Source organism: Rana temporaria, chromosome 6 (genome assembly GCF_905171775.1).
Source record: "Rana temporaria chromosome 6, aRanTem1.1, whole genome shotgun sequence".
Classification (NCBI taxonomy): Eukaryota; Metazoa; Chordata; class Amphibia; order Anura; family Ranidae; genus Rana; species Rana temporaria.
Genome location: NC_053494.1, coordinates 186,586,624 through 186,611,390, shown reverse-complemented (window position 1 = coordinate 186,611,390; position 24,767 = coordinate 186,586,624). Strand labels below are relative to the sequence as shown.

Here is a 24,767-nt window from a genome sequence, read left to right as displayed (position 1 = left end):
AGATCATCTCTCTATAATATACAATGTATGGGACACAGTCCTCAGATCATCTCTCTATAATATACAGTGTATAGGACACAGTCCTCAGATCTCTCTATATTACACAATGTATAGGACACAGTCCTCAGATCTCTCTATATTACACAATGTATAGGACACAGTCCTCAGATCATCGCTCTATAATATACAATGTATAGGACACAGTCCTCAGATCATCTCTCTATAATGTACAATGTATAGGACACAGTCCTCAGATCTCTATATTATACAATGTATAGGACACAGTCCTCAGATCTCTCTATAATATACAATGTATAGGACACAGTCCTCAGATCTCTCTATATTATACAATGTATAGGTGCATTCCCTTAGTACACTCTATGGTCTGATGAGACATATATATAGAAGTATAAAGGTGGGTGTATTGCCCCCTAGTGTACATTTCCCAGCATGCTGTGTGTATCAGGACACCCAGCTAGTGGTAGTTGCACCCCGCGCCCCACTCATTCCTATCTGCTCTCATACACCAGGCCTGGACCGGCCCGCTAATCGTATAATAAATGCGGAGTCCCGGTAGCACACATCCAGTCTCCCCTCATCTCACACACAATAACACACAAGGCTCTCTCACCATGACGCCCGCTCTTCGGCCTCCTAGCAAGGGACACGCGCACTGGTGCCCGGCACAGGAAGTGCGGAGGACGGCGCCTACTGACGTCACCCACCAGGCAAAGGGGGCGCGGAAAGGCGCAGAACGGAGACGTCACGGAGCGACTTTTACCAATAACTGCGCGCTTTGCTCAGCCTGCCTAAAAAGACGCTCTGCCATTGGCTGATCTGAGGGTGTACCATTGCCTGGCTTCACGAGCGCGAGTTCTTACTTAGTGTTTACCGTACAGCGGCGCCAAGAGCGGCTGACAAGGTAAATGGTTGGTGTGTGCGAGACACCCCGGGCACCGAGCTAGTGAGAGAGGGCTTAGCGGCCGCCACACAAAGTCCCCACATGTGCCGGAGGGGTTGTGAGGAAAGCTGGAGCAGCTGCGGCGGTAAAGAAATCAATAATAGTCACCGTAGTCAGGAATACCAACAGACATTGTATTGTACATGTACGTATACTAACGAGAGCGGCCAGCGGAGGACACATCCAGCGGATAGGATACATCTCTCCGTCTCCCGCCCGCTCACTGACTGACGGACGGACGAATATCGCTGGAGTTGCAGGTTCGGCGTTGTGCGCATGCGCGGAGGGGGTTCCTGGGCGCCTTCAAACGGAAGGCGAAGTAGTGCGCGGAGGAATATATGACAGCGCCCCTAGTGCTATATAGAGGAACTGCCACACTAATACTGTGAGCGGCCGGTGTCTGCTGTGGGCCCGTTAACCCTTTTGCTGCCAAAGCTCAGCTTTCAGCGCTGTCACACTTTGACTATTGCACAGTCATGCAACACTGTACACATATGACAATTGTTATCTTTATTTAGACAAATCTTTCTTTTGACGGTATTTAATCACCACCTGGGGTCTTATTTTTTGCTAAAAAAAAAAAAGAAAAAGACCAACATTTTTGGGGAAATATTTTTTTTTTTTCGTAAATAAGTATTTTTTCTCCCTCACTAATGGGCACTGATGAGTAGAGATGGACGTGTTTGAAATCCCACACGCCTGATCCTGCCAGGAAGCTGCCACGGCACACTGCTTATCATAGGCGTGCGCACAGGGTGTGCCCAGGCACACCCTAATCACTCTGTGCAGCACAGATTCCTCCTATTGCCCTGCCCCCCCCCCCATTTCCCCCACAGTGCTGCCAGCTTTCCTCCTCTCCTCTCCCACTGGCTGCTGTGGGCACACACAGGGGGATGGTATTGGATAAGGGGGGAAAGGGGTCGGTAAATATGTCATTTACCGACCCCTTCCTTTTCTAAATTAACACAGTGAGTGATCAGTAGTGTGTTTTTGAGCTTTGGGGTGCACCCTAATGCTATAGGCTGCGCACACCTATGCTGCTAATCAAAGGGAATGCTACATTTTCTGATCTGTGGAGCTGCGGACCGGGAAATGTCTCACTGCTTGTGATTAGTGCTGTGCAGTGTCGGCTTAGTGGTGGGATCAGGCATGTGGGATTTGAAACCTGCCTGAGTCCATCTCTACCGATGAGGGGGCACTGCTGAGGCTGCACTGATAAGGTGGCACCGATGAGGCTGCACTGGTGGGCACTAAAGCTGCACGATTAATCGTGGAGAGAATCGCGATCTCGATTCTCCCCGTGGGAAGACCCGCGATTCTTCTGTGTTCACCGCTGGTTCCACGTAACCAGCGTGGAACGCAAATGCCGCCGATATCGAAACCGACGTCGGCAGCCTGCGCCGCTGGATAGATGCCTGAGCTTCTCTCACAACAGTAGTTTGTATCCATGCGCCACCCAGTGGTTGCCGGCGGTACTGCTTCTGATGTATTAAACCTTCTCACAGTTCTGTACAACTGTGTGTATCCATGCGCCACCCAATGGTTGCCGGCGGTACTGCTTCTGATGTATTAAACCTTCTCACAGTTCTGTACAACTGTGTGTATCCATGCGCCACCCAATGGTTGCTGGCGGTACTGCTTCTGATGTATAAAAAAAGAGACCAGTGATATGTCTATAATGTTAAAGACCATATAACTCCTATGAAAAAATCGGAATCAAAGTTTGATTCTGCTTTTTTCATAGGAGTTATATGTTCTTTAACATTATAGACATATCACTGGTCTCTTTTTTTATATATTCATATTTTCAGAAAAATCATTTTATTATTATTTTTTTGAGGGGGGGGCGGGGGTTCTGGCATAACATTTTTGAGAATCGTGATCTTTTGTCTAAGCAAAAGAATCGTGATTCTCATTTTGACCAGAATCGTGCAGCCCTAGTGGACACCGATGATGCTGCAATGTCTTGTGGGCACCAATAAGGGGGCACCGATGAGGCTGCATTGATGGGCACCGATAAGGCTGCACTGTCTGGTGGGCACCGATGAGGAAGCACTAATATGCAGCACTGATGAGGCTTCTCTGATAATCAGTGCCCTGATCGTCAGCGCAGATGTTGCTGCTGAGAAATGCCACTTACCGGCTCTCATGCGCTGTCAGCTTGAAAAGAGGAATGCAGATAATCTGCATTTCCTGTTTACTCTGTGATAAGCTGCGATTGTACACAGCTGATCACCATGCAAAGAGCCTACGTCACAGGCTCTTTACAGTGATCGGTGATGTGCTGTGTCACAACGCACCACTGATCGTCATGCCAAAGAAAGGAAAATGAATGCAGCCATCTTATTTTAGAATTCTAATCTGCAATATATTAAGGAGGAACTAAGCCCAACTGTGGGCAAAGGAAAAACAATTTTTTCCCTTACAGTGGGTCTGTGCCCAAAATGCAAGGGTTAAGTGCTCGTTTTGTCCAAGGGAGAGGGGAAAGCCTTATATTCACCTGATCCTCCGCTGCACCGGCAAACGGCACTCCCCTACGATCCAGTGGTGGTCTGTTCCATCCAGAGCAGATCTATGTAGCCTGCTCTGGGCTTGATGACGTCAGAAACCGTCCACCACTCCAGACTGCTAGAGCGCGGGGGGCAGGAGCTGAAGGGACCAGTCTTGTGCTTGGAGGATCAGGTAAGTATATCTTCCTTCATCTCCCACTATTCAGAAATTAGCAATTAACCCTTGCAGTGCAACCGCAGCCCCACTGTAAGAGAATTTCTTTTTTTGCCTGGAGTTCAGCTTTAAATAAAGACAAAGCAGGGAGCAGGCACTCTCTTTATTTCAGAAGAGACGAGTATTGTTTCTTCTGCCCTTTATCGAACCTACCTGCCTGCTTGCAGTTATTTGTAGGATATATACTGAATTGCACATGCTCAGTTCAGTCTTCGTCCTGGCACAGTGCCTGTGTGCCGGGATGACCGTACACCTGTGCATGTATAGAGTGATGGCATATTGCGCCAGCCAATCAAGATTGCCTGAAGACTGGCACCCAGAAGATGCTGACAAGGGACCTCGGACTGTTAAAGCAGAGATATGTATTGCAGACTTAACCTCCCTGGCGGTATGATTCTTTCAGATTTTAGGTGCTGAAAGCGGCACCATTATTTTGCATGGAAATTTGGAGTTTTATATTGTAGGCCTGCAATTCTTAGGAATAACTCACTTAAATCTGTCCAAACAAGAGTCTTGTAGACCTCCCGGGTATAATACAATTTGAAACACAAAATTATAATATAATAAATAAATAGAAATAATTATAACAAATAATATAATAATAATAAAAATTATTACTTTCAGTGTTTGATGACAAATTTCCCCACAAATCACTATCGCTCAATTCTGCAAGTGATTCTAATTTATTATCGCTGTTTTCTAGCTGCTCTGAAACCACTTTTGACTTACAGGGACACTTTTTGGTTGCTATGGACAATCTCCAGTCTCCAGGCAGAAAGAACCGTTTTTAATATATAAAAGTGCATGTAGGACACTGGACAGACCACTAGGGACAAAGGGGGTGTGTATTTATTTCATACAGTACTGTAATCTATAAGATTACAGTATACTGTATGTATTGTGTTTATTTGTTTTTTGAATTTGGCGCCGATCTCCGCCCCTGTGCGTCGTAACCTCGCAGGGAATGGAGCTTGGCGGCACACAGGCACTGTGAATCGAGTGAGGAGACAGCTCGATCACACAGCGGGGAGACATCGCAGGATCCAGGGACAAGGTAAGTAAACTCTGCCTGTGGACACTGTGAGGCGATCCCGAGTCTGGCTCGGGGTTACCGCTTTTGGTTCTGAAATTCCACCCCGAGCCAGGCTCGGGAATACCGCTGAGGGGGTTAAAGGGGTTGTAAAGGTTTGTTTTTTATTTTCTAAATAGGTTCCTGTAAGCTAGTGCATTGTTGGTTCACTTACCTTTTCCTTCGATTTCCCCTCTAAATGTTTTTTTTTTCTTTCTCTGAATTTCTCACTTCCTGTTTCTCCTCAGTAAGCTTGCCCCCATCATCCGAGCTGTTCTGGCTGGGGGTTAGTCCGCCAAAACGGCTTACTGAGGAGGAAGAGGAAGTGAGAAATTGAGACAAAGGAAAAAAGCATTTAGAAGGGAAATCGAAGGAAAAGGTAAGTGAACCAACAATGCACTAGCTTAAAGGAACCAATTTAGAAAATAAAAAATGAACCTTTACAACCCCTTTTAGTTCCACTTTAAATTGTTTTTGGCTTTAATAGTGCTTTGGTTTTAGGTCCATACAAATAGATACTTGTTTTTGATTTATTTTTTTCCTCACAGTGACAGCATTTTCATTTAAGCAGGTTTCTGGATGGATACCTCCTATGTGACCAGCGCCAGGCGGCTAAGGAGTACCAACCGTCGTTCTACCTCCTACACCAGCGCCACATCCAATAATGTCCAGATCCAGGGTTCAAAGGGAGTCGCGCTTCAAGACTCGCTGGTTAGAAGCTTGGACAGTGAGTTATCTGAGGCAATCCCACACAAGACAAACTTCCTCCAGGAGCACTCTGTGCTGTATGAGGAGGCGGAGCAGCCTGAACACAACGGCACCGTAAAGTCACAAGTGGTCACTCCCAGGAAAAGTAAAAGATGGCCATCCAGATTATTCTCCATGTTCTGCTGCCTTGTGATTGTCAGCATCCTCGCCGTTCTGCTTGTATTCGCTTATATTATACTGCAAGGTGATTTTAAACGGCTACAGTTCACATGGGGTGACCATGATTTAGTTTACAGACCTAGGGGGTTATTTACTAAAGGCAATTCCACTTTGCACTACAAGTGCAAAATGCACTTTAAATTGCACTGAGGGGAACATGCAAGGAAAATAAAAAAAACAGCATTTTAGCTTGTACATGATTGCATAATAAAATCGGCAAAGCTTCCCCTCATTTCAGATCTACCCCTCAGATTTACAGCGACTACACTTCCAGTGCAATTTCAAGTGCACTTTACACTTATATAGCCAGATTCACAAAGAGTTACACCGGCGTATCAGTAGATACGCCGACGTAACTCGGAATCTGCGCCGGCGTAAGTTTAAGTGTATGCTCAAACTGAGATACACTTAAACCTAGCTAAGATACGACAGCCTGCGCCGTCGTAACTTAGGGTGCAATTTTTCCGCTGGCCGCTAGGTGGCGCTTCCGTTGAGTTCGGCGTAGAATATGTAAATGACTAGATATGCCGATTCACGAACGTACGTGCACCCGTCGCAGTAAAGATACGCCGTTTACGTAAGGCGTTTTCCGGCGTAAAGTTATTCCAACAAATAGTTGGCCTAGCCAATGTTAAGTATGGCCGTCATTCCCGCGTCGAAATTTGAAAATTTTACGTCGTTTGCGTAAGTCATCCGTGAATGGGGCTGGACGTAATTTACGTTCATGACGAAACCAATACGTCCTTGCGGCGTACTTTGGAGCAATGCACACTGGGATATGTACACGAACGGCGCATGCGCCGTTTGTAAAAACCGCCAATCACGTCGGGTCACCAATCATTTCCATAAAACACACCCCCCCATCCTCATTTGAATTAGGCACGCTTACGCCGGCCCCATTTACGCTACGCCGCCGTAAGTTAGGAGGCAAGTGCTTTGTGAATACAGTACTTGCCTCTCTGACTTAAGGCGGTGTAGCGTAAATACGCTACGCCGCCTTAAAGATGCGCCGATCTACGTGAGTCTGGCTAATAGTGCAAAGCGGATTTGCCTTTCGTAAATAACCCCCCTTAGTCTCAGGACCTCAACTAAAAATGAAAAAGTAAAAGATGGAGTTTTAGTAAAATGGGAGGATGGGTGAAGGTTTTATTCTTTGTTTTTTTCCTGTTGGTGAAATAATGACCTCTCTTCTATGTGTAGAAATGCGCTATGGAAAAGAGAGTGACGATGGAGTGAAAACAAGTATGTTTGGTAAGAAACATTGTATGGTTGGTGGCCCAGTACCGGCCTGTATTATCCCTTCATACCCAGAACATTTTTCAGTGGTCATGGAATGCTGTACTTGTGAATGGTATATAATATTTGGCACAGAGCTTTCTTTTAAAAAAGTTTCCCTTGTTTGTTTTCATAAAGTTTCAGGCACACTGCAGCTCAAAAATTGCTGTTTCTACTACATCAGCTGTTACATATTTTTTTTCTCTGCCTGTTACCTCCCCTCCATGTTGGCCTATGTGTCCATGCACACTATAGGCATATTCAGGAGTTTAGTAGCTGTGGAATTTAGAGGCAGGAAAAAAAAAATCACGTATGCGTTCAGGAGAGGAGCGTTTGAGCATTAAATGCTCAAAAGCTCCTTAACACGCATTTAAGTGTAAGTTCACCTTTCATAACATGTTGCATCCATATAAATCAGTAGCCACTGCACACCACATACCCCCAGACAGGGGACCTTCTCTCCGAACCCACTGTCGCAATTTAAAAAATGCTGAGTTCCGCCCTAAGGCCACATCATTCAGAGTTCTGTGAATGAGAGAACTACAGCTACTGTCAACCATTGCGGCTGATGGCTTGTAGTTCTCCATAAACTAAAATAGTGCTGGTGAGCACACTATTAGTTCATTGATTCTTCCTGCTATTTAGTAAATGAATGCCCGATGAGGTATGAGCAGACTGCTACACTGACAGTGCTGCTGATCCGGACCGGGGGTCAGGGACCGTTGAAAAGCCTGTGGAGATAGTGCCCCTGGAGTGGCAGTCCAGTGGTGCCATTCATTGCACGAGTGTGTGAGGGGGGCACTCATCGTTTGGCACCATGCTCACGATCTCCACAAACACACTTTTTAACACCTGCCTCTAGGGCCGAGTCTTTTGGCTAGGACCAGAAGAATTTTTGTTCCTGGCTGGAGGGCCGGCCATCGTATTGCACGGTGGCCACTTTCCACTCACTATTCCCACCTTCCTTTTCCCCCACTTTCTTTTTTATTTTACCCCCGTTTGTCAAGTTTTGTCTTCTTTTTGTTTGGTGCACTGCACTTTTAGTGTGATGAGTAGGGTGCTGGTCCTCGGGCCTGCTCTGAAAGTCTTGGGAGTGGGTGGACATGGCCTTCTGGCTTAGTTCGCCTGCTCTCATGGGGTCTCCCTTTGGGGGAGCCTCACCGAGGAGGGTTCTGTTTCGGCAGTCCCTCCGAGGATGTTGGGTCCTTGTGGCTTCGGCTGCTTGGGCCAAGGTGGGTCCATGTGGCTTCGGCTGCATGGACCACAGTTTACTCTTTTCCCTGCCAGGAGCCTAACGCCCCGGGGGATCAGAGCTGGGCCCTTTTCGGAGGGCCACTTGACGATGCATCCATCACAGTTTTTTTGTGTTTCACTTTTTATGTGTGTGCACATTTTTTCCTGCACCGGGTGAAGTTTTTGGGTTGTGTTATGCACGCCACAGGCTTTTCAATTGAGCTACACTGACAGTTGACAGGAGCCTGACACTGCAGTCTGCTGCTCACGAGTGCAATCCTTTACAGGCTCCTAATAAATAATAAATGCACTTTTTTTTTTTTCTTGCAAAAAGATGTGAATTGTATTCTTTTTTTTTTTTTTAAACAAGGTGAACTTATCCTTTAACATTCATTAAAGAGGAAATAAACCCTCTGTAACAAAACAAAAAAAAATAAATGCCCTGCAAGACAAAGACACAATAAGCTAGTATGCATAGCATACTAGCTCATTATGAATTACTTACCTGAGATCGAAGCCACCCTCGTTCGTCTCATCCGTTGCTGCCATGATATCCGGAGTGACTTCCGGGTATCGCGGCTCCAGCGCTGTGACTGGCTGGAGCTGCGATAACGTCACTCCCGCGGGAGCTGGCCACTAACAGCATGTCCCATTCATTCATGGCATGCTCAGTGCGCCTGCCCTGTAGACATCGGTGCTGTCTTTTCTGCAAATATCTCCTAAACCATGTAGGTTTAGGAGATATTTGTTGCACCTACAGGTAAGCCTTAATCTAGGCTTACCTGTAGGTATAAGTGGTCTGTAAGTGTTTACAGCCACTTTAACACGCATTTCCGCATTCATGCATTCTAATGGCCAGAATTCTGGTCAATAGAATATATTCATGCCAGGCATGGGAATGCGCATGCAAAGGCGGCTTTTTACCACATTTTGGCTGCTGCTAACCTCCTGTAGGAGAAAAAAGCATCCATAATATACAGCATGGATGAGGCCTAAAATGTACGAAATAAAATAGATTGGTAGAAATACCCCCAAAATGCTCTCTTTAGATACTACGCTGCACACCTTAAGGTAATCCTATTTTTTGGGGAAATGGAGAATCATGCTGGTATTGAGTGGGTAATCCATTGAGCCAGGTAATGGTGCACTAGATACAGTGCACTATTAACTACTTGCCGACCGGCTCACACCAATTTACGTTCGCAAAGTGGCATGGATGCGCAAAATCAGGTAGGGGTACGTCGCCTCTTTAAGAGCAGACAGAGGGCGCGTGCCCGTTGCATGTCGGGGACCTAATGCGCGTGGTCGGGAACTCTGCACAGGGATAATATTGGGAAGTGAACCCCTCATAATGGACTGCAATTGATAAGCACAGTGAGGCTGCGATATTTAAGTGGCTATTTACAGTCCTGCATTACTAACAGTTTCATTTTTCAGTTTGTTTGCGCTTGATAAGCATTGTTATCATTTTGTCTGCTCGCATGTCATATATGTGTACACTGTATAAATATGGTCTTATGGACAATGTTCTTCATTTTCAGGGTTCTGGAGTCTGCTGGTCTTGTCCTTAGTTGCTGGGCTCTCTTGCTGCAGCTTCTCCTGGACTGTCACTTATTTCGACTCTTTTGAACCAGGAATGTTTCCCCCGACACCTCTCTCCCCTGCACGCTTCAGGTAAGTGTTTGTTTGCACTTTTTGGTGTACACCAAGTGTAGAAGGCAGAAAGTGGCTTACTGTCAATATTTGGGGTGTGGTCGCACTGAATACAGGTTTCAAAGCCGCAATTCAGTGCGAGTTCGGGGGCGATTTGAAAGACATCTGTGTGGGTTCATGCACAGATGTCTATTGAAATCGCCTCTGAAGTCACCAAAAGTAGTGCAGGAACTACTTTTGGAAATCGGTGCAGCGCCGCAAAGAAGGGACAGTGCTGTTGCCGGTGAAAGGCTGCGATTTGACATGTCAAAACACGCCGCTGTGAATGGGGTCTAAAGGATAAGTTCAGCTTTTTATCATGGTGTAAAATCAAGAGAAACCCAGCTGGTTAAAAACGCTGTGCAGCTTGTTAAAATGTACCTTGGTTTAAATATGTTATCTGTAGGTCTTGTGTGGCAACCCCACAGCCTTGGTGAAAAACCTACCATCCTAGAAGCCAGGACGCACTGTATGATGAGTGTTTGCCCCTAGTGTCACAGAAACGAGCGCTCTCCCTTGTTCAAAATTAGTGCACAGGCAATGTGCGCCCCCCTACCCCTTTGCAGCAGTGCTGGCCTATAGGTAAGGCATAAAAACTAAGCAACAAGTTCAAAAGCTGCACAGTGCTTTTTCCTAATTTCCCATCCACGCAGGCGTCCCTTTAAAAACTGCTAAGATTGCTCAATCATGTGACTATTGTGATTGGCTGTCACAGTGGGCACATGATCGGGAGCTGATAATTTGTGTGGACAGAGAGCTGCCTTTCACTGCACAATCAGTGTGTCGGTATCAAAGACCAGCTTTTTTGGCACCGCACATATGTGTTGGGCAGTTGTAAAGGGGTTAACCCTATTGCTATCCTGTGAATGCTTAGTGAAATTGCCCTTTAAATGTGACAGAGACAGAATTAAGCCAGCTACAAAGATCAAATATAAATTGTTTTGATTATCAAATTCCAAAATAGTTTTTTTTCTGCTTTATTTCCAGTTTTTCTATTTGACCTGTTTTATGTGTATGAGGGTTGAGTCATTTCCATTCATTCGCCCTTAGCTATTTGGAATTGTTTTTCTAGTTTGTTGACCACTGCTGTATAAATAGGTGAGAAAAACAAATGTCAAATTGTTAGAATAAAGGATTCCATAACTCTTGGTTTCAGGCCATTCTAATTTTGTTTCTTTTTTTTTTTATGGGAGACAACGCAACAGTAGTTTTGATTAGATCACCACATGGCCCCTATGACCAGAGCAGGCTGATGGTTCACTCCTTTGATTAGCTCAGCGGTGTGTGTAATTACAGCTTTAGCTAATCAACTATGTACCTGGATTAAACTTTTTTTTTTTTACAAAGACATTATGGTTAACCATGCAAACATGATTATGCCCGTCAGGTTTAAACACATCTGTGTATAGGTAGACCCTATTAAAACCTTTTTATTTTTAACCAGGGTGATCATAACCCTTCACAGTTCAGTAAAGGTTGTGGATCTGTGTAGCTAGTCAAACGATGGCCCAGATAGGAAATTTAAAGCCCATAATGGCAACCCTATAGCTGGTCATTGGCAGTTTAGCAGGGACTGGCCAAGATTTGAACCATGTTTGGCCAGGATGACTGTACCCAAGTTGATCGATTTTTGCAATTCTTGCCAGTGGCTATAACCGCTGGCAATAATCCCTGTGTGTTCTCCCAGCGGTGACGGCTCCCCTGCTGGGTAAGCTAAATGGCTCCACAGTAGACATTCCCCCATCAACACTGACTGTGTTAAGGGGGGGGGGGGGGTACTCAAGCAATTTTCAAGAAAATTGCTCAATTCACAGGGAAAAATACGTGGAAACTGGTGAAAAAATCAATTGGATGCTTTTAGATGAAAAATGCTATAATAAAGTTTCTTGATTGCCCATTGATGACAATTGGAAGCTAATTGGTTGCTGTAACAAACATTTAAAGTGATTTGTAAAGGGGCTTAACTTTATCTTTTTTTACAGTTGCTTCTCTTTTGATTCCCATTAAAGTCGCCTATATTATGATTTTTTTTTTGTTGGTGATGTCCAAGGATGAGCTCAGGCATGTTTGCAACTAGCACGTGCAGATCCCACCAGGAAATCGGCACTGCACAACACTAACCGCAGGCAGTGAGACATTTTTCTGATGCGCGGCGGCAGAGATCGAGGAATGTCTCACTGCCTGTGATTAGCACTGTGCAGTGCCGACTTCTTGGCGGGCTATGTCGGTCCTAGGCCTGCAGATGGGCAAACGGAGCCTGGGATACATATTGTGGGTGGCAGGCGGCAGCCCAGGCGCCAGGACTGAACTTTTTGTCGCCATAACAAATTGGTGCCTGGGGCTTGTCGAGGTTGCGGTTGAGGCATTTTCACAGTGTGTCTTGCGTTTACATTTTTGGGATGTATCTGTTCTCATGCAGGATAAACCAGCAAAAACGCAGCGGAAACACATAAAAAATGCAAGCGCTACGTTTTTTGATGCGTTTCTGCTGCGTTTCCATTTGAAGTCTATGGAACCAAAAAAAACACAACCTATTGCAGGCAAAAAAGTCTCTGGCCCTTTCACAAAAATGCACAGGTTGAAAACTCAGATGTGAACGTGACCCATAGGCAGGGGAGGGCTGGCAACCTTAGGCATGGGGGGCAAGTCCAGTCAAGTGGCTCATAGAGCGTGGAAAATGGATCGAGGAAAACAGTCTAAGATTTTTCATGATTACAAGAGTCCGCACAGAGGCCCCCCTTACATCAGAGTCCGCACAGAGAGTTTTATACCATTGTAAGATATGGAAAACCTAAAACACAATTGTGCAGAAGTAACTCCTCTTCCATTTGTGCCATACAAATCTAGAATTTCCATTCCTCTTATGTAGATTCAGTGGAAGGTTTTCCTAAGCAGCACACAACTGTTTTGATCTTGGATAGTCTCCATCGTTGGCTGTGCTGAAAATTGTCTGTGGGCCCAATTTATAAACATTTCACAGAAATGACAAAGAAGAGCTGCTGTGAATCTTTTCCCAGTCTCTCATCTCTGGAGCATTTTGTTGTGCCTGCCGCTTCCATCAATTATTTGATGTTGCATTTAGAAAGAAAACAACCATAAAAGTGTTTGTCCCTATGGCAAAGGCAGTTTGAATTCCTGCCCACAGTGCTATTGGCGATCGTTCCGTCATAGGAAGTACAATGTGGCAGAGCAGATACGAAGACCGTCTTGACATGCTGCACTGAAGAAATTGGTCAGCAGATGGTGTTCTTGCATAAGCTGACTTTATACTGGTGTATGAGGCTGGCAAAAGCAAAACCCACAAGTTGTCTTCTGTGATCTCGCAGTCAGTTTTGAGGTGTCCCCCCCAAACCCCCCCCCCACCTCACACGAAAAAATGACTTTTAATATTAGGACACTTACCTGTCCAGGGGTCCCGCAATGTCGGCACCCCAGCCAATTTTCGCATCCGCTGTCGGGTGCTGCTGCTGCCATTCCTGCTAAGGGAAACTGGAAGTGAAGCCTTTCAGCTTCACAGCCGGTACCCTACTGCTGATGCATGAAGTGCGCTGCATTTTCTAATTGGCCCGGCCACGGATAAAGGAGAAGGGGGGGCTGAACATCTGAGGGGTGGTGCGCTCTCCGGAAGTGGGGAAAGGGTACCCATTAAAAATGGGTACCCATTTGCGCGCCTCCCCCACATGTGGCACCGGGGGGGGGGGGGGAGACATAAGCGGAAGTTCCAATTTTGGGTCCGAATTTATTGTTGATTTACGTGGACGTAAACAACGTAAATCCCTATTCACGGACGACTTACGCAAACGACGTAAAATTTTCGAATTTCGACTCTGGAACGGCGGCCATACTTAACATTACTATTCCATCTATTTGATAGAATAACTTTAGGCCTGTTAATGCGTTACGTAAATGGCGTATCTGTACTGCGTCGGCCGGGCGTACGTTCCTGAATAGGCGTATCTACTGATTTACATATTCTACGCTGACCGCAATGGAAGCGCCACCTAGCGGTCAGCCTAAATATTGCGCAAGCCGTCGTATCTTAGATAGGTTTAAGTGTATCTCTGTTTGAGAATACACTTAAACTTAGGACAGCGCAAATTCCGAGTTAGGTCGGCTTATCTACTGATACGCCGGCCTAACTCTTACTGAATCTGGCCCATAGTCCGCCTGCACTTCTTACAAATTGGCTGAAGTCTTGGAATTCAGCTTTAAAATTGTCTGTCTGTCCTCCTCAACAAGATGTACTACTTCTGCCAAGAGGAATGTATTGTGGAGTTCTAACATCAGAATTCTTTACAAAGAACCACAGCAGCCTTGCATTTCATAGCTGTGAGGTTTGCCCTCTCTACAAAGGTACCCCTGCTACTAGAATCTTCAGCATTCAGCACTTACTAGTGTGTTGGATGTCTGTGTCTTGCAGCTGTATGCCGTCATTGAATCCACAGGCACTATGCTGATAGTATGTCCCCTCAGCTCTTCGGGACAAACTAATGTGGTAGTTGATAGCTGGAACCACCGCATGCAGGGGGAGATGCAGGCATCCAACAAACCCAGACAGGTTCACTTTTAAATTTGCGATGCTATATAAATTTATAGACCACTAGACATTAAAAAAAAAAAAAAAAGTTTAACGTTTTAAAGTAGCTGTGTTGTTGAGTGTTTTGTAATGTCGGAAAGGATGAATGGCCTGTGTTCATGCCAGGCATCCTTCAAGCACCATCCATAGCCCCCTCCCGTGAACACTGCACGAGAACGTAGCCAATTGTAGCTACTCCACTCCACGTTTTTTGTTGTTCGCCCAACGGGGAGAATGGGAGAAACCGAAAATGCTTTATTGGTTCCTCTGTACTGATTTCCAATAGCTCAAAAAGCAGAAGTAATTACTGAGCCAACTAGAGAATCGTTGTGAGGGAACAGTTGCACCACAAACCTTTTAGGCTGTTTATTGGCTTCTGACTATTTAAAATGTTTTATTGAAGGAACACTAAACATAAATTACAAAATGGTTTAGGTAATCAAGGAATTTAAATAACATTCACAAAATGAATCTGTAAAAATGTAGGTCTCTCAGAAGAGAGGCTAATTTAAAAGAAAGCCGACTTAAAGGCATAATTCACCTTCAGCGAAAAACTGGCTATGCAGGTAAGGGGCTCCTGTAGATGAAAACAAACTGCAGCTAAAGTTGAATAGGGCCCTCAATGTAGGGGTAGGCCATTTATGTTCCTCATGAAGCCTGACTGAAAAACTCCTACGGTTCACATCCACCATCACAGGAGTGAGCTCTCAAATCTGAGCTCACATATAAATAGAGATGGTGTGTGTGTGTATATGTATATATGTATGTGTGTGTGTATATATATATATATATATATAGTACAGACCAAAAGTTTGGACACACCTTCTCATTCAAAGAGTTTTCTTTATTTTCATGAAAATTGTAGATTCACACTGAAGGCATCAAAACTATGAATTAACACATGTGGAATTATACATAACAAAAAAGTAAAAAAAAGAAACAACTGAAAATATATTTCATATTCTAGGTTCTTCAAAGTAGCCACCTTTTGCTTTGATTACTGCTTGGCACACTCTTGGCATTCTTGATGAGCTTCAAGAGGTAGTGACCTGGCGCAGCACCCCATCACTCTCCTTCTTGGTCAAATAGCCTTTACACAGCCTGGAGGTGTGTTTGGGTTCATTGTCCTGTTGAAAAATAAATGATGGTCCAACTAAACGCAAACCGGATGGAATAGCATGCCGCTGCAAGATGCTGTGGTAGCCATGCTGGTTCAGTATGCCTTCAATTTTGATTAAATCCCCAACAGTGTCACCAGCAAAGCACCATCACACCTCCTCCTCCATGCTTCACAGTGGGAACCAGGCATGTAGAGTCCATCCGTTCACCTTTTCTGCGTCGCACAAAGACACGGGGGTTGGAACCAAAGATCTCAAGTTTGGACTCGTTAGACCAAAGCACAGATTTCCATTGGTCTAATGTCCATACCTTGTGTTCTTTAGCCCAAACAAGTCTCTTCTGCTTGTTGCCTTTCTTTAGCAGTGGTTTCCTAGCAGATATTCTACCATGAAGGCCTGATTCACACAGTCTCCTCTTACCAGTTCTAGAGATGTGTCTGCTGCAAAAGGTGGCTACTTTGAAGAACCTAGAATATGAAATTTATTTTCAGTTGCTTCACACTTTTTTGTTATGTATAATTCCACATGTGTTACTTCATAGTTTTGATGCCTTCAGTGTGAATCTACAATTTTCAAGTTCTTAGGAGTGAATGGGGAGCAGGTGTGTTTAAATTTGGTGTTATCGCTCTCACTCATACTGGTCACTGGATGTTCAACATGGCACCTCACGGCAAGGAACTCTCTGAGGATCTGAAAAAAAGAATTGTTGCTCTCCATTAAGATGGCTTGGGCTATAAGATTGGCAAGACCCTGAAACTGAGCTGCAGCACGGTGGCCAAGACCATACAGAGGTTTAACAGGACAGGTTCCACATGCTCAGCGTCATATCCAGAGGTTGTCTTTTTGAAATGGGCATTTGAGCATTGCTGCAGAGGTTGAAGGGGGGGGGGGGGGTTAGCTTGTCAGTGGTCAGACCATACGCCATACACTGCATAAAATTTGTCTGCATGGCTGTAGTCCCAGAAGGAAGCCTCTTCTAAAGATGATGCACAAGAAAGCCCGCAAACAGTTTGCTGAAGACAAGCAGACTAAGGACATAGATTCCTGGAACCATGTCCTGTGGTCTGATGAGACCAAGATAAGCTTATTTGGTTCAGATGGTGTCAAGCGTGTGTGGCGGCAACCAGGTGAGGAGTACAAAGACAAGTGTGTCTCACCTACAGTCAAGTCTGGGGCTGCATGAGTGCTGCCGGCACTGGGGAGAAGCTGTACACTCACTACTGTACATTGTAGCAAAGTGTTATTTCTTCAGTGTTGTCACATGAAAAGATATAATAAAATATTAAAAAAATGTGAGGGGTGTACTCACTTTTGTGATATACTGTGTAATACACACACACATACTGTGTGTCTGTTAGTTTCTAAATCGCATCAAGCTCCATTTTTATTTTTTGTATGAAGTTGTTTCATAGTAAGAGATAAGGATTTGCAATCTGGACACACCATAAAAGTTGACCGCTGTGAGGTCGATTAAACATGAGCAGTACATGGAGCACTGTCGGCAGTATTTCAACATTTTATTACAGTGAGCATTTGTACATACTGTGAGCCATGTGAACTTTTCATTTTAATTTGTTTTTACAATTCATTGTCAAGCAATTAAAAAAATCTCCAGGAGAGACGGCCTCCGGGCAGTAGTTTGGCACCATTAGTTTTGTGATTAAAACGTTACTCCAGGCACATATATATTTGTGGGAATTTAAATAATAAAAAGCTAGGCAAAGCTACCATAGTGAAGTGCTGAAAACAAAGATTCTAATACGAAAGTGAAGCGAGTAAAATACTGTGTGTGTGTGTGTGTGTGTGTGTGTGTGTGTGTGTGTCCTCTCCCGAGTCTCCAGACCTGTTTTTGCAGTTGCTGGTTTCCCGAATGCTAGAGAATAAACATTATACCTGTAACAGAAAGGCTTATGCACAGTTAGGCGTTCTCTGCTGCTTCTAATTACTATTATTGGGGGGGGGTCAAGTAGTTTTTTCCACACCAAAATAGTGCAAATTTCGATAAATGGATTTGGTTGGCATGCTATGCCACAGTTCTTTGGATTATCATTGCAAACAAACTATATATAAAAAAAGGGGGGGGGGGTTTGGAAGGGACAAGGGAGCCCCCAGAAAGCAAAAAAAGGTGGGTCAACAAGGTACAAAAATATAAAAAAGGCTTTATTAGAGGTGGGGGTATCATACATTAAATATCAAGCATATGTGAGGAACAATGTATCTATTATAACACAGTTTTTAATTTTTTTATTATTATTAAAGTGGCGGTTCACCCTAAATTTTTACTTTTGCTCAATCAAACTGCTAGCAATAGACAGTAAATAATCCGTTGTGTTTTTTTTTTTTTTATCTCGATCCTTACCTTTTTAATGCTGCCGTCTCTGCGCTGTCAATCAAAATCTCCCGCGGGGAGTGGGCGTGTATGTTCCTTTTCCCGGACCAGCGATGTGTCTCGTGACAATCCCAGGAGACGCGATGTGCTTTAATCCCGTGATATCTCGCCGGTCATGTGACTCGGCAAGCGGGCGGCAACGAAATCTCCACTGCACACTGGGGAGCAATCTCTGAAATATGGTAAAGGAGGCATTTTTTAAATAAAACACAGACAGGAGTTCCTGTGTTTAAGAAACCAGTAGGATTATATACGAGTTTAATAGTTATGAGAGCAGCAGGAGGGAGGAGGGGGGTTGCAGGCACTGACACAGGGGCAGACAGCACACTGCACATGCGCGGGATAGAGCCCCAGCATTCACCGCATCCCGGAAATAAACAGTGGTGGGCTTCAGGAGTGCCCACAAACAAGATGGAAACGTCCATCAATCGGTTTTATAAAGTATCCTTTTTCGGGAAATCGGAATGATCGCGGCTGTATATACAGGACTGGTGAGTACAACATTAGTTATATTAACAGCGGAAGAATAATATTTAAAAAAAAAATCGTATTCCCGCAGAACCACCGCTTTAAATGGTTCGGTATTGTGAGATATACTGTGTTATAATGGATACATTGTTCCTCACATATGCTTGACCCGCCTTTTCTTGCTTTCTGGGGGCTCCCTTGTCCCCTCCAAACCCCCCTTTTTATTTATTATATATATATATATATATATATATATATATATATATATATATATATATATATATATATATATATATATATAATTTATTTTTTATATATATTTTTTTTCATCATTTATATATTTTTTTTCATTAGATATCCGATGAAGCTGACTTTCATCAGTCTTGCCTACACACCATCGGTTAAAAATCCGATCGTGTCCAACGCGGTGACGTAAAACACGACGACTTGCAGAGAAAAATTAAGTTGATTGCTTCCGAGCATGCATCGACTTGATTCTGAGCATGCGTGGATTTTTGACCAATATATTTCCCCACAGACGATCGTTTGTTTTTTTTTCTATCGGTTTTTTAACTATATGAAAAATTTAAAACGGGTTCTATTTTTTTTTCACCGATGGGGGTTCGTCCGATGATAAAAACAGACCGATGGACCGTTTTCAGACAAACCGATTGTGTGTACAGGGCATAAGGGTACGCCAGCTGGGATCACTTGGTATCAATGACTTCCTATAATACAGAGCTAGTATGTCCCAGGAGCCCTTGCAAATGCCTATACAAAAGCTACTTCAGTGCTAGTGACTCGTAGGGGTAATTTGCTAAAACTGGAGAGTGTAAAATCTGGTGCAGTTCTGCATAGAGACCAATCGGCTTCCATCACTTTTTTTTTTTTTTTACAGCTTAATTGAACAAGCTGAAGTTAGTAGGCTACCATGCACAGCTACACCAGATTTTGCACTCTCCAGTTTTAGAAATACAACCCCCCCATAGTTTCACTGACGCCGGATAGTACAAGCAGCCCTATACTTCCAGCACTACAAAAATAAAGAGCTGTAGCTCTCCTTCCTGTCCCATTAAATTTTTTTTATTATTTTTTTTCACAGAATTTAAAGTGATACTATAGGTTCACATTTACAAAATAAATAAAATAACAAACGTGTCCTACTTCCCTCCACTGTGCAGTTAGTTTTGCACAGAGTGGCCCCGATCGCCCTCTTCTGGGGTCCCACGGCGGCTCTTGCGGCTCCTCCCCACAATGGCTAACCTCCTCTGGGAAGCTCTCTCCCTCCACTTACATAGCCGTCGAGTGTATGACTCGGCCCGCCCCCCCCATCATTGGATTTGATTGACAGCAGCAGGAGCCAATGGCTGCGCTGCTATCAACCTATCCAATGAAGAGCCGAAAAGCCATGGGGAAAACGATGCGGGATCCCGCCCACGGAAGTCTGGGGCTCATGTAAGTAAATTGGGGACTCGAGGGTGGCCGGAGAGTGCAAGGTGTTTTTTTCACCTTAATGCATAGGATGCATTAAGGTAACAAAAACACAAGGCTTTACAACCCCTTTAATGTGTTCTGTGTATGAATAACAAGATCTTCTTATGTTCATTCACAGAAAGCTTTGTAATCTGTGAACAGAATATCAATTTGCGAATGGATGTGGGGAAAGGGCAAACATTGAGATCCTTCATCCCTACAGCGCTGCTTGTACTTTTCCATGTGAAATGGAGTTTGTAGCTATACAGCAGGGATCAACAGTTTTCAACATAGTTCAGCTTTTACCACTTCCCACCCGCCTACAATGTACTGCAGATGGGCGGATGCTGTAGACAGAGCGACGTACCCATCCGGCATCCACTGTTATTGTACACAGCAGGAGCCTGTCAGCAAGTCCCGACCAATGATTCATGGCTGGGACCTGCTGATCAGCTATGTCCAATCGCTGCCCAGAGCTCTGTGCTGACAATCAACACAGATCTCTATACAGAGAGAACAATCTGTTTCTCATTCCTGCAAAGCAGAAAGTAAAAAAAATATATATGTTTTTTTTTGTCTTTTGATTATTTATTTTAATATTTTTTCACAATTTTCACTTTTTTTTGTTTGTTTATATCGCAGAAATCACACAAAGCGGTGATCAAATAACACTAAAAACGCTTTTATTTGTGTGAAAACAAATTTATTAGGGCTGTTACTGATCAAAAATTTTCTGTTCGATTAATCGTTTTTTTTTTTTAATCGACTAATTTCGATTAATTATAACGCACATACAGATCCAACTACTTTTAGCTGATCTCCTTGCAGGCTGATTCCCAGTGCAGCTACCAACCACTGGAAAAATGAATAGCAGGATACAAAAAACACACAAAGGCAACGCTCGATGGGAATAGCATTAAAACTTTTATAGTCTTCAAGTAGGTAACCATATAAATATTGCACTGGAGATAAAATCGATGTAGCTACATAAACTGTAAAAATGGTGCGAGTAATCCCAAACGGTAGCAAAAGCAGTTATAAAAACATGTAGCTAAGTATGATACTGGTATAATAATGTGTACAACGATGCCACTGCTGAATCCAGATGAGGAGAGGTTAACATCAGTCCGTCGGCATGTAGATGTCCCATGAAGGGAACTATCACAACTCCCAGTGTATGGTTGTAGAATCCCAGGTTGATAGAGGGAAGTGTGGCAGATAGTAAGGTCCTGCCGGCATGCAGATATGAAGGCGCAGCAAAGGAGCCCTTCAGATGGACACGGCAAGCCCCGCCGGTTTCCCTGACGCGTTACTGGATCTCCGACAGAACTCCCTGAAGGCCCAGAAGCCGGCGGAGAGGTGAGTACCAATCAAAAGAATTTTAATCGATCAAAAAGATTTTAATCGATCAAAAAAATTAAAGATTAATCGATTAATTAAAAGTTAATTTGCACAGCCCTAAAATGTATATAAATTTAGTTTGTCTACCGTGTTGCATGACTAAGCAATTACCAGTTAAAGTTGTGAAATGCCAAGTAGCAAGAAATGGCCTGGTCATGAATGGGGTAAAATCCTTCAAAGGTCAAGTGGTTAAACAAAGCTATTTGGGCAGTGTTGATGGGTTCCCCTCTTGGTACCTACCTCCTAGTTTGAGTTCATTGTCATAGCAGGTTTGCTTTAGCTTCCCCACCTAAATTTCTCTTCTGTATGTGGTTTTGTTAGGGAGCGTTGTTGTTGTTGTTTAATGTAAAGAACCTTTAGCATAAAATCATTACTAAATATTGTATTCTCTTTTAATATTACACATTTTTCCATATTTACTATGGCCATACAAACATGCAGAAAATGACTACTGGCTATAAGTTTAATGGAACACCACTTTATACTATCCCAGGTGTCTGTTGTTTTTCCTGTATAATGTTTCATTTGTTATTGCATATACTAATTGTAGAGCTGTATAATTATTCTGTTTATTCTTTTCTTTACAGGAAATTGACAGGCCATTCTTTCCACGTGGGTTACACCATGGCAATATTAAATGGCGTTGTAGCAGCTCTCACTGTTCTCTGGTGTCTACTCTGAATGTATAGAATGTTCTTCAAGGATCTCCATTTTTTTTTTTTTTACTTACAAGGAATGTCCCCTTTTTTTGGAACTTATAATTGACATCTTTAAAGGGAATCTGTCACGTGAATAAAGTGTACAAACTGTCAGCAATGCTAAAGAGTAGGCACCTTTCCTACAAGTACCTTGCATCAGACATTAAATCTGTTTTGGTGCACCCAAGAAGTAACCCCAATCTGGGACACCATATGGGCTTTGACTCCAATTTGAATCTTTTGCCATTCAACAGTTTATGCCAAAACCAAAGTTGGTCTGCTCCCACATTGTATTGTTAAGTAGTAGTGACACCTAGCTCTATTGGGTGTTTGAATTTGACTCTGAACCGCTGAGGGTAAATGCACAGGACCGAGGAACTCCACAGAGGCACTAAAAAATGATTTGTGTGATTTTAAAAGATACTCGCAGGCTCCTATTGGTGCCTGTTCCTTAGAAAAATATTTATTTATATTTTTACACTTAATTTACATGACAGGTTCACATTTTTTTCATTTTGCCATGTAGTGCCAGGATATTTTCCTAATAGCTGTGTTTTCTTTAATTTTTTTTGTGCCATAATGTTTTAATAAGGTAATTTTTATAGTCCTTTTTTATTCTGTTTTTAGACCAGCTGTTTTTATTTTTGGCAAAAAGATTATGTTTAAGGTATTCATTAAGCAGTACAGGTCACTTTAACACAAATAACGATCCTGTCGGCTTCACCCCTGTTCTTTGGGGCAAAAAAAAATGTATAAAATAATGCAATCTTTTTGCTCCAGTATTTTTGCTATTCTAAGGAATGTAATACTTTAAGGCAGGGCAGACAAATAATTTAGTTGGTAAAAAGTAATAATTACCTTTCCTGTATCCTCTTTTATACATGCTTTTAAAATATATCTACTGTGGCCAATAAGAATATATATATAAAAAAAAAATACAATGAAGCAGCTGCAGCCGTGGGGCTGTCCACTAATTTCTTTAATATTCCACAGACTGCTTGTGTAAATACAACATTCCAAACATTCCACGTGTCTACAGTTTTTCTATCCACATAATGACCACCCTATAGCAGATTTACTGCTACAGGGCAGGCGTTCTGTCCAGAGTCGCGTGTGTGTTTTGTGTTTGTGTGTATACCGTATATATACTCAAGTATAAGCTGAGATTTCCAGCCCTTTTTTTTAGAGCTGAAAATAGCCCCCTTGGCTTATACTCGAGTCAGTGTACTTGTCGGGTCGCGGGCGTCCATTTTTCCCCCTGGTTCATGACAGGCGTTTGACACTGTGTTCCGCTTCCGCCTATCACGGAGGTCCTCTCATCCTCTGACTTGCCCAGCAGACACTGTGTTCAGTGTTCCGTGTTCCGCCTATCATGGACGTCCTCTTGTCAGAGGATGAAAGAAGGTCCGTGATTGGCGGAACACTGAACACAAATGTCTGCTGGGAAACGGAGTCCGAGGATGAGAGGACCTCCATGTTAGGTGGTAGCCGAACACAGTGTCAAACACCTATCATGGACCAGGAGGAAGACGTGACTTTTGAAAAATGGACGCCCGCGACCTGACAGGTACACTGACTATCACGGAACGAATGGGACCAGGAGGAAGCCGCGACTTTTGAAAAATGGATGCCCGCAGCCTGTCAAGAATACAGGTACACTGAGGCTGCAATGGGCACAGTAGGGCTACAATGGGCACAGTCAGATTGGGCAGTGAGCCGTGCAAATGGGCACAGTGAAGCTGAAAATGGGCATTGTTGACCCTCTTTTCCACTTACAGTAGCTGCTGCATTCTCACTCTAGGCTTCTACTCGAGTCATTAAGTTTTCCCAGTTTTTTGTGTTAAAATTAGAGCCTCGACTTATACTCGGGTCGGCTTCTACTCGAGTATATACGGTAGATGTGATTCTGAACTTCCAACTAGGGGGTGTTCATGTACCGCATTTGTTGTTCCTAGTCACGGGAGAAGCCGATCAGTGGATGCCAGCCGATAGCTGTCCACTGGCACCCACCGATCGTCAGGAAGAGAGGCAGAACTCCATCCAGCCTATGTAAACAATACAGAGCTCTGTTTTGATAGCGGGGGTGTGACAGATTTTTATGTTGTGTCGTGTGTGTATGCATATCAAGTTCACGGACAACGCGCTTCGGAGCAAAATCTACGGAAAAGTCCATTGGAAGTCCGATCGTGTGTATGAGGCTTTAAGCATCGTACACACGATCAGACTTCTAACCAACTATTTTGTGGATTTTGGTCCGAAGGGTGGTGTTCTGCATACACACGACACAACATTTTCAGCCAACATTCACCAAATCACGTGTTATTTTTCATATCTCTAGGGAATAAAAAAAAGTATGTCAGTTACTTGCCTATCTTGTTTCAGTGCCGCCGCCTCGCCTGTCTCCTGCAGCCAAGGGCACTCTGGGTTTTACCACTTAAAATAAGTTTCATGATCAAAGAAAACTTCACTTTAACTGCAATATTTTTCAGTGTCATTGCTAAAAATTGCACTTGAGAGAACAATGATAACACAAAAGGCATAAAGTGTTACTAAAAGGTTGTGTACTATTGCCTAAGGAATATTAAAGAAGAAAAAAAAAGTTGTGAATTGATTTAATTTGATTTATGCGTCGCTAAATAGATTCAGTGATATTTTTTTTTTCTTTTCTTCGCTCTAAGAATGCCTTGTGTAAGATGACACCAATATAAAACTCTAGCAAAACGCTTTGTAAAAATGTATATTTTTGTCACATTGGCTTCTATT

The 24,767-nt window shown here is 43.5% G+C and overlaps 2 protein-coding genes across 6 annotated transcripts in view; one reads left to right on the top strand and one right to left on the bottom strand.

Annotated features, from left to right (window-relative positions):
• Window positions 1-1,241, bottom strand: part of PRPF40A (pre-mRNA processing factor 40 homolog A) — a 68,179-nt gene extending 66,938 nt beyond the window's left edge. The window contains exon 1 of one of the 3 annotated variants that reach the window (XM_040357949.1): window positions 1,121-1,241. In XM_040357949.1, coding sequence (XP_040213883.1) covers window positions 1,121-1,162 — 42 coding nt within the window. In that variant the 5' untranslated portion in view covers window positions 1,163-1,241. Of the gene's footprint in view, window positions 1-631; window positions 731-1,120 lie in introns of those variants that run through there. The other 2 variants (XM_040357947.1, XM_040357948.1) reach the window with 2 other exon arrangements.
• Window positions 817-23,027, top strand: ARL6IP6 (ADP ribosylation factor like GTPase 6 interacting protein 6). 3 transcript variants are annotated; one of them, XM_040357952.1, is made up of 5 exons: window positions 817-922; window positions 5,326-5,706; window positions 6,882-6,932; window positions 9,731-9,863; window positions 21,894-22,987. In XM_040357952.1, exons 2-5 carry the CDS (start codon window positions 5,334-5,336, stop codon window positions 21,985-21,987), a joined length of 651 nt encoding a protein of 216 aa, XP_040213886.1. In that variant the 5' UTR covers window positions 817-922; window positions 5,326-5,333; the 3' UTR covers window positions 21,988-22,987. The 3 variants fall into 3 exon arrangements, with proteins under 3 accessions (XP_040213886.1, XP_040213887.1, XP_040213885.1); XM_040357953.1 differs by having other exon boundaries at window positions 5,323-5,706; XM_040357951.1 differs by lacking the exon at window positions 817-922 and adding an exon at window positions 942-1,046 and having other exon boundaries at window positions 21,894-23,027.
• Window positions 23,028-24,767: the final 1,740 nt, after the last annotated feature.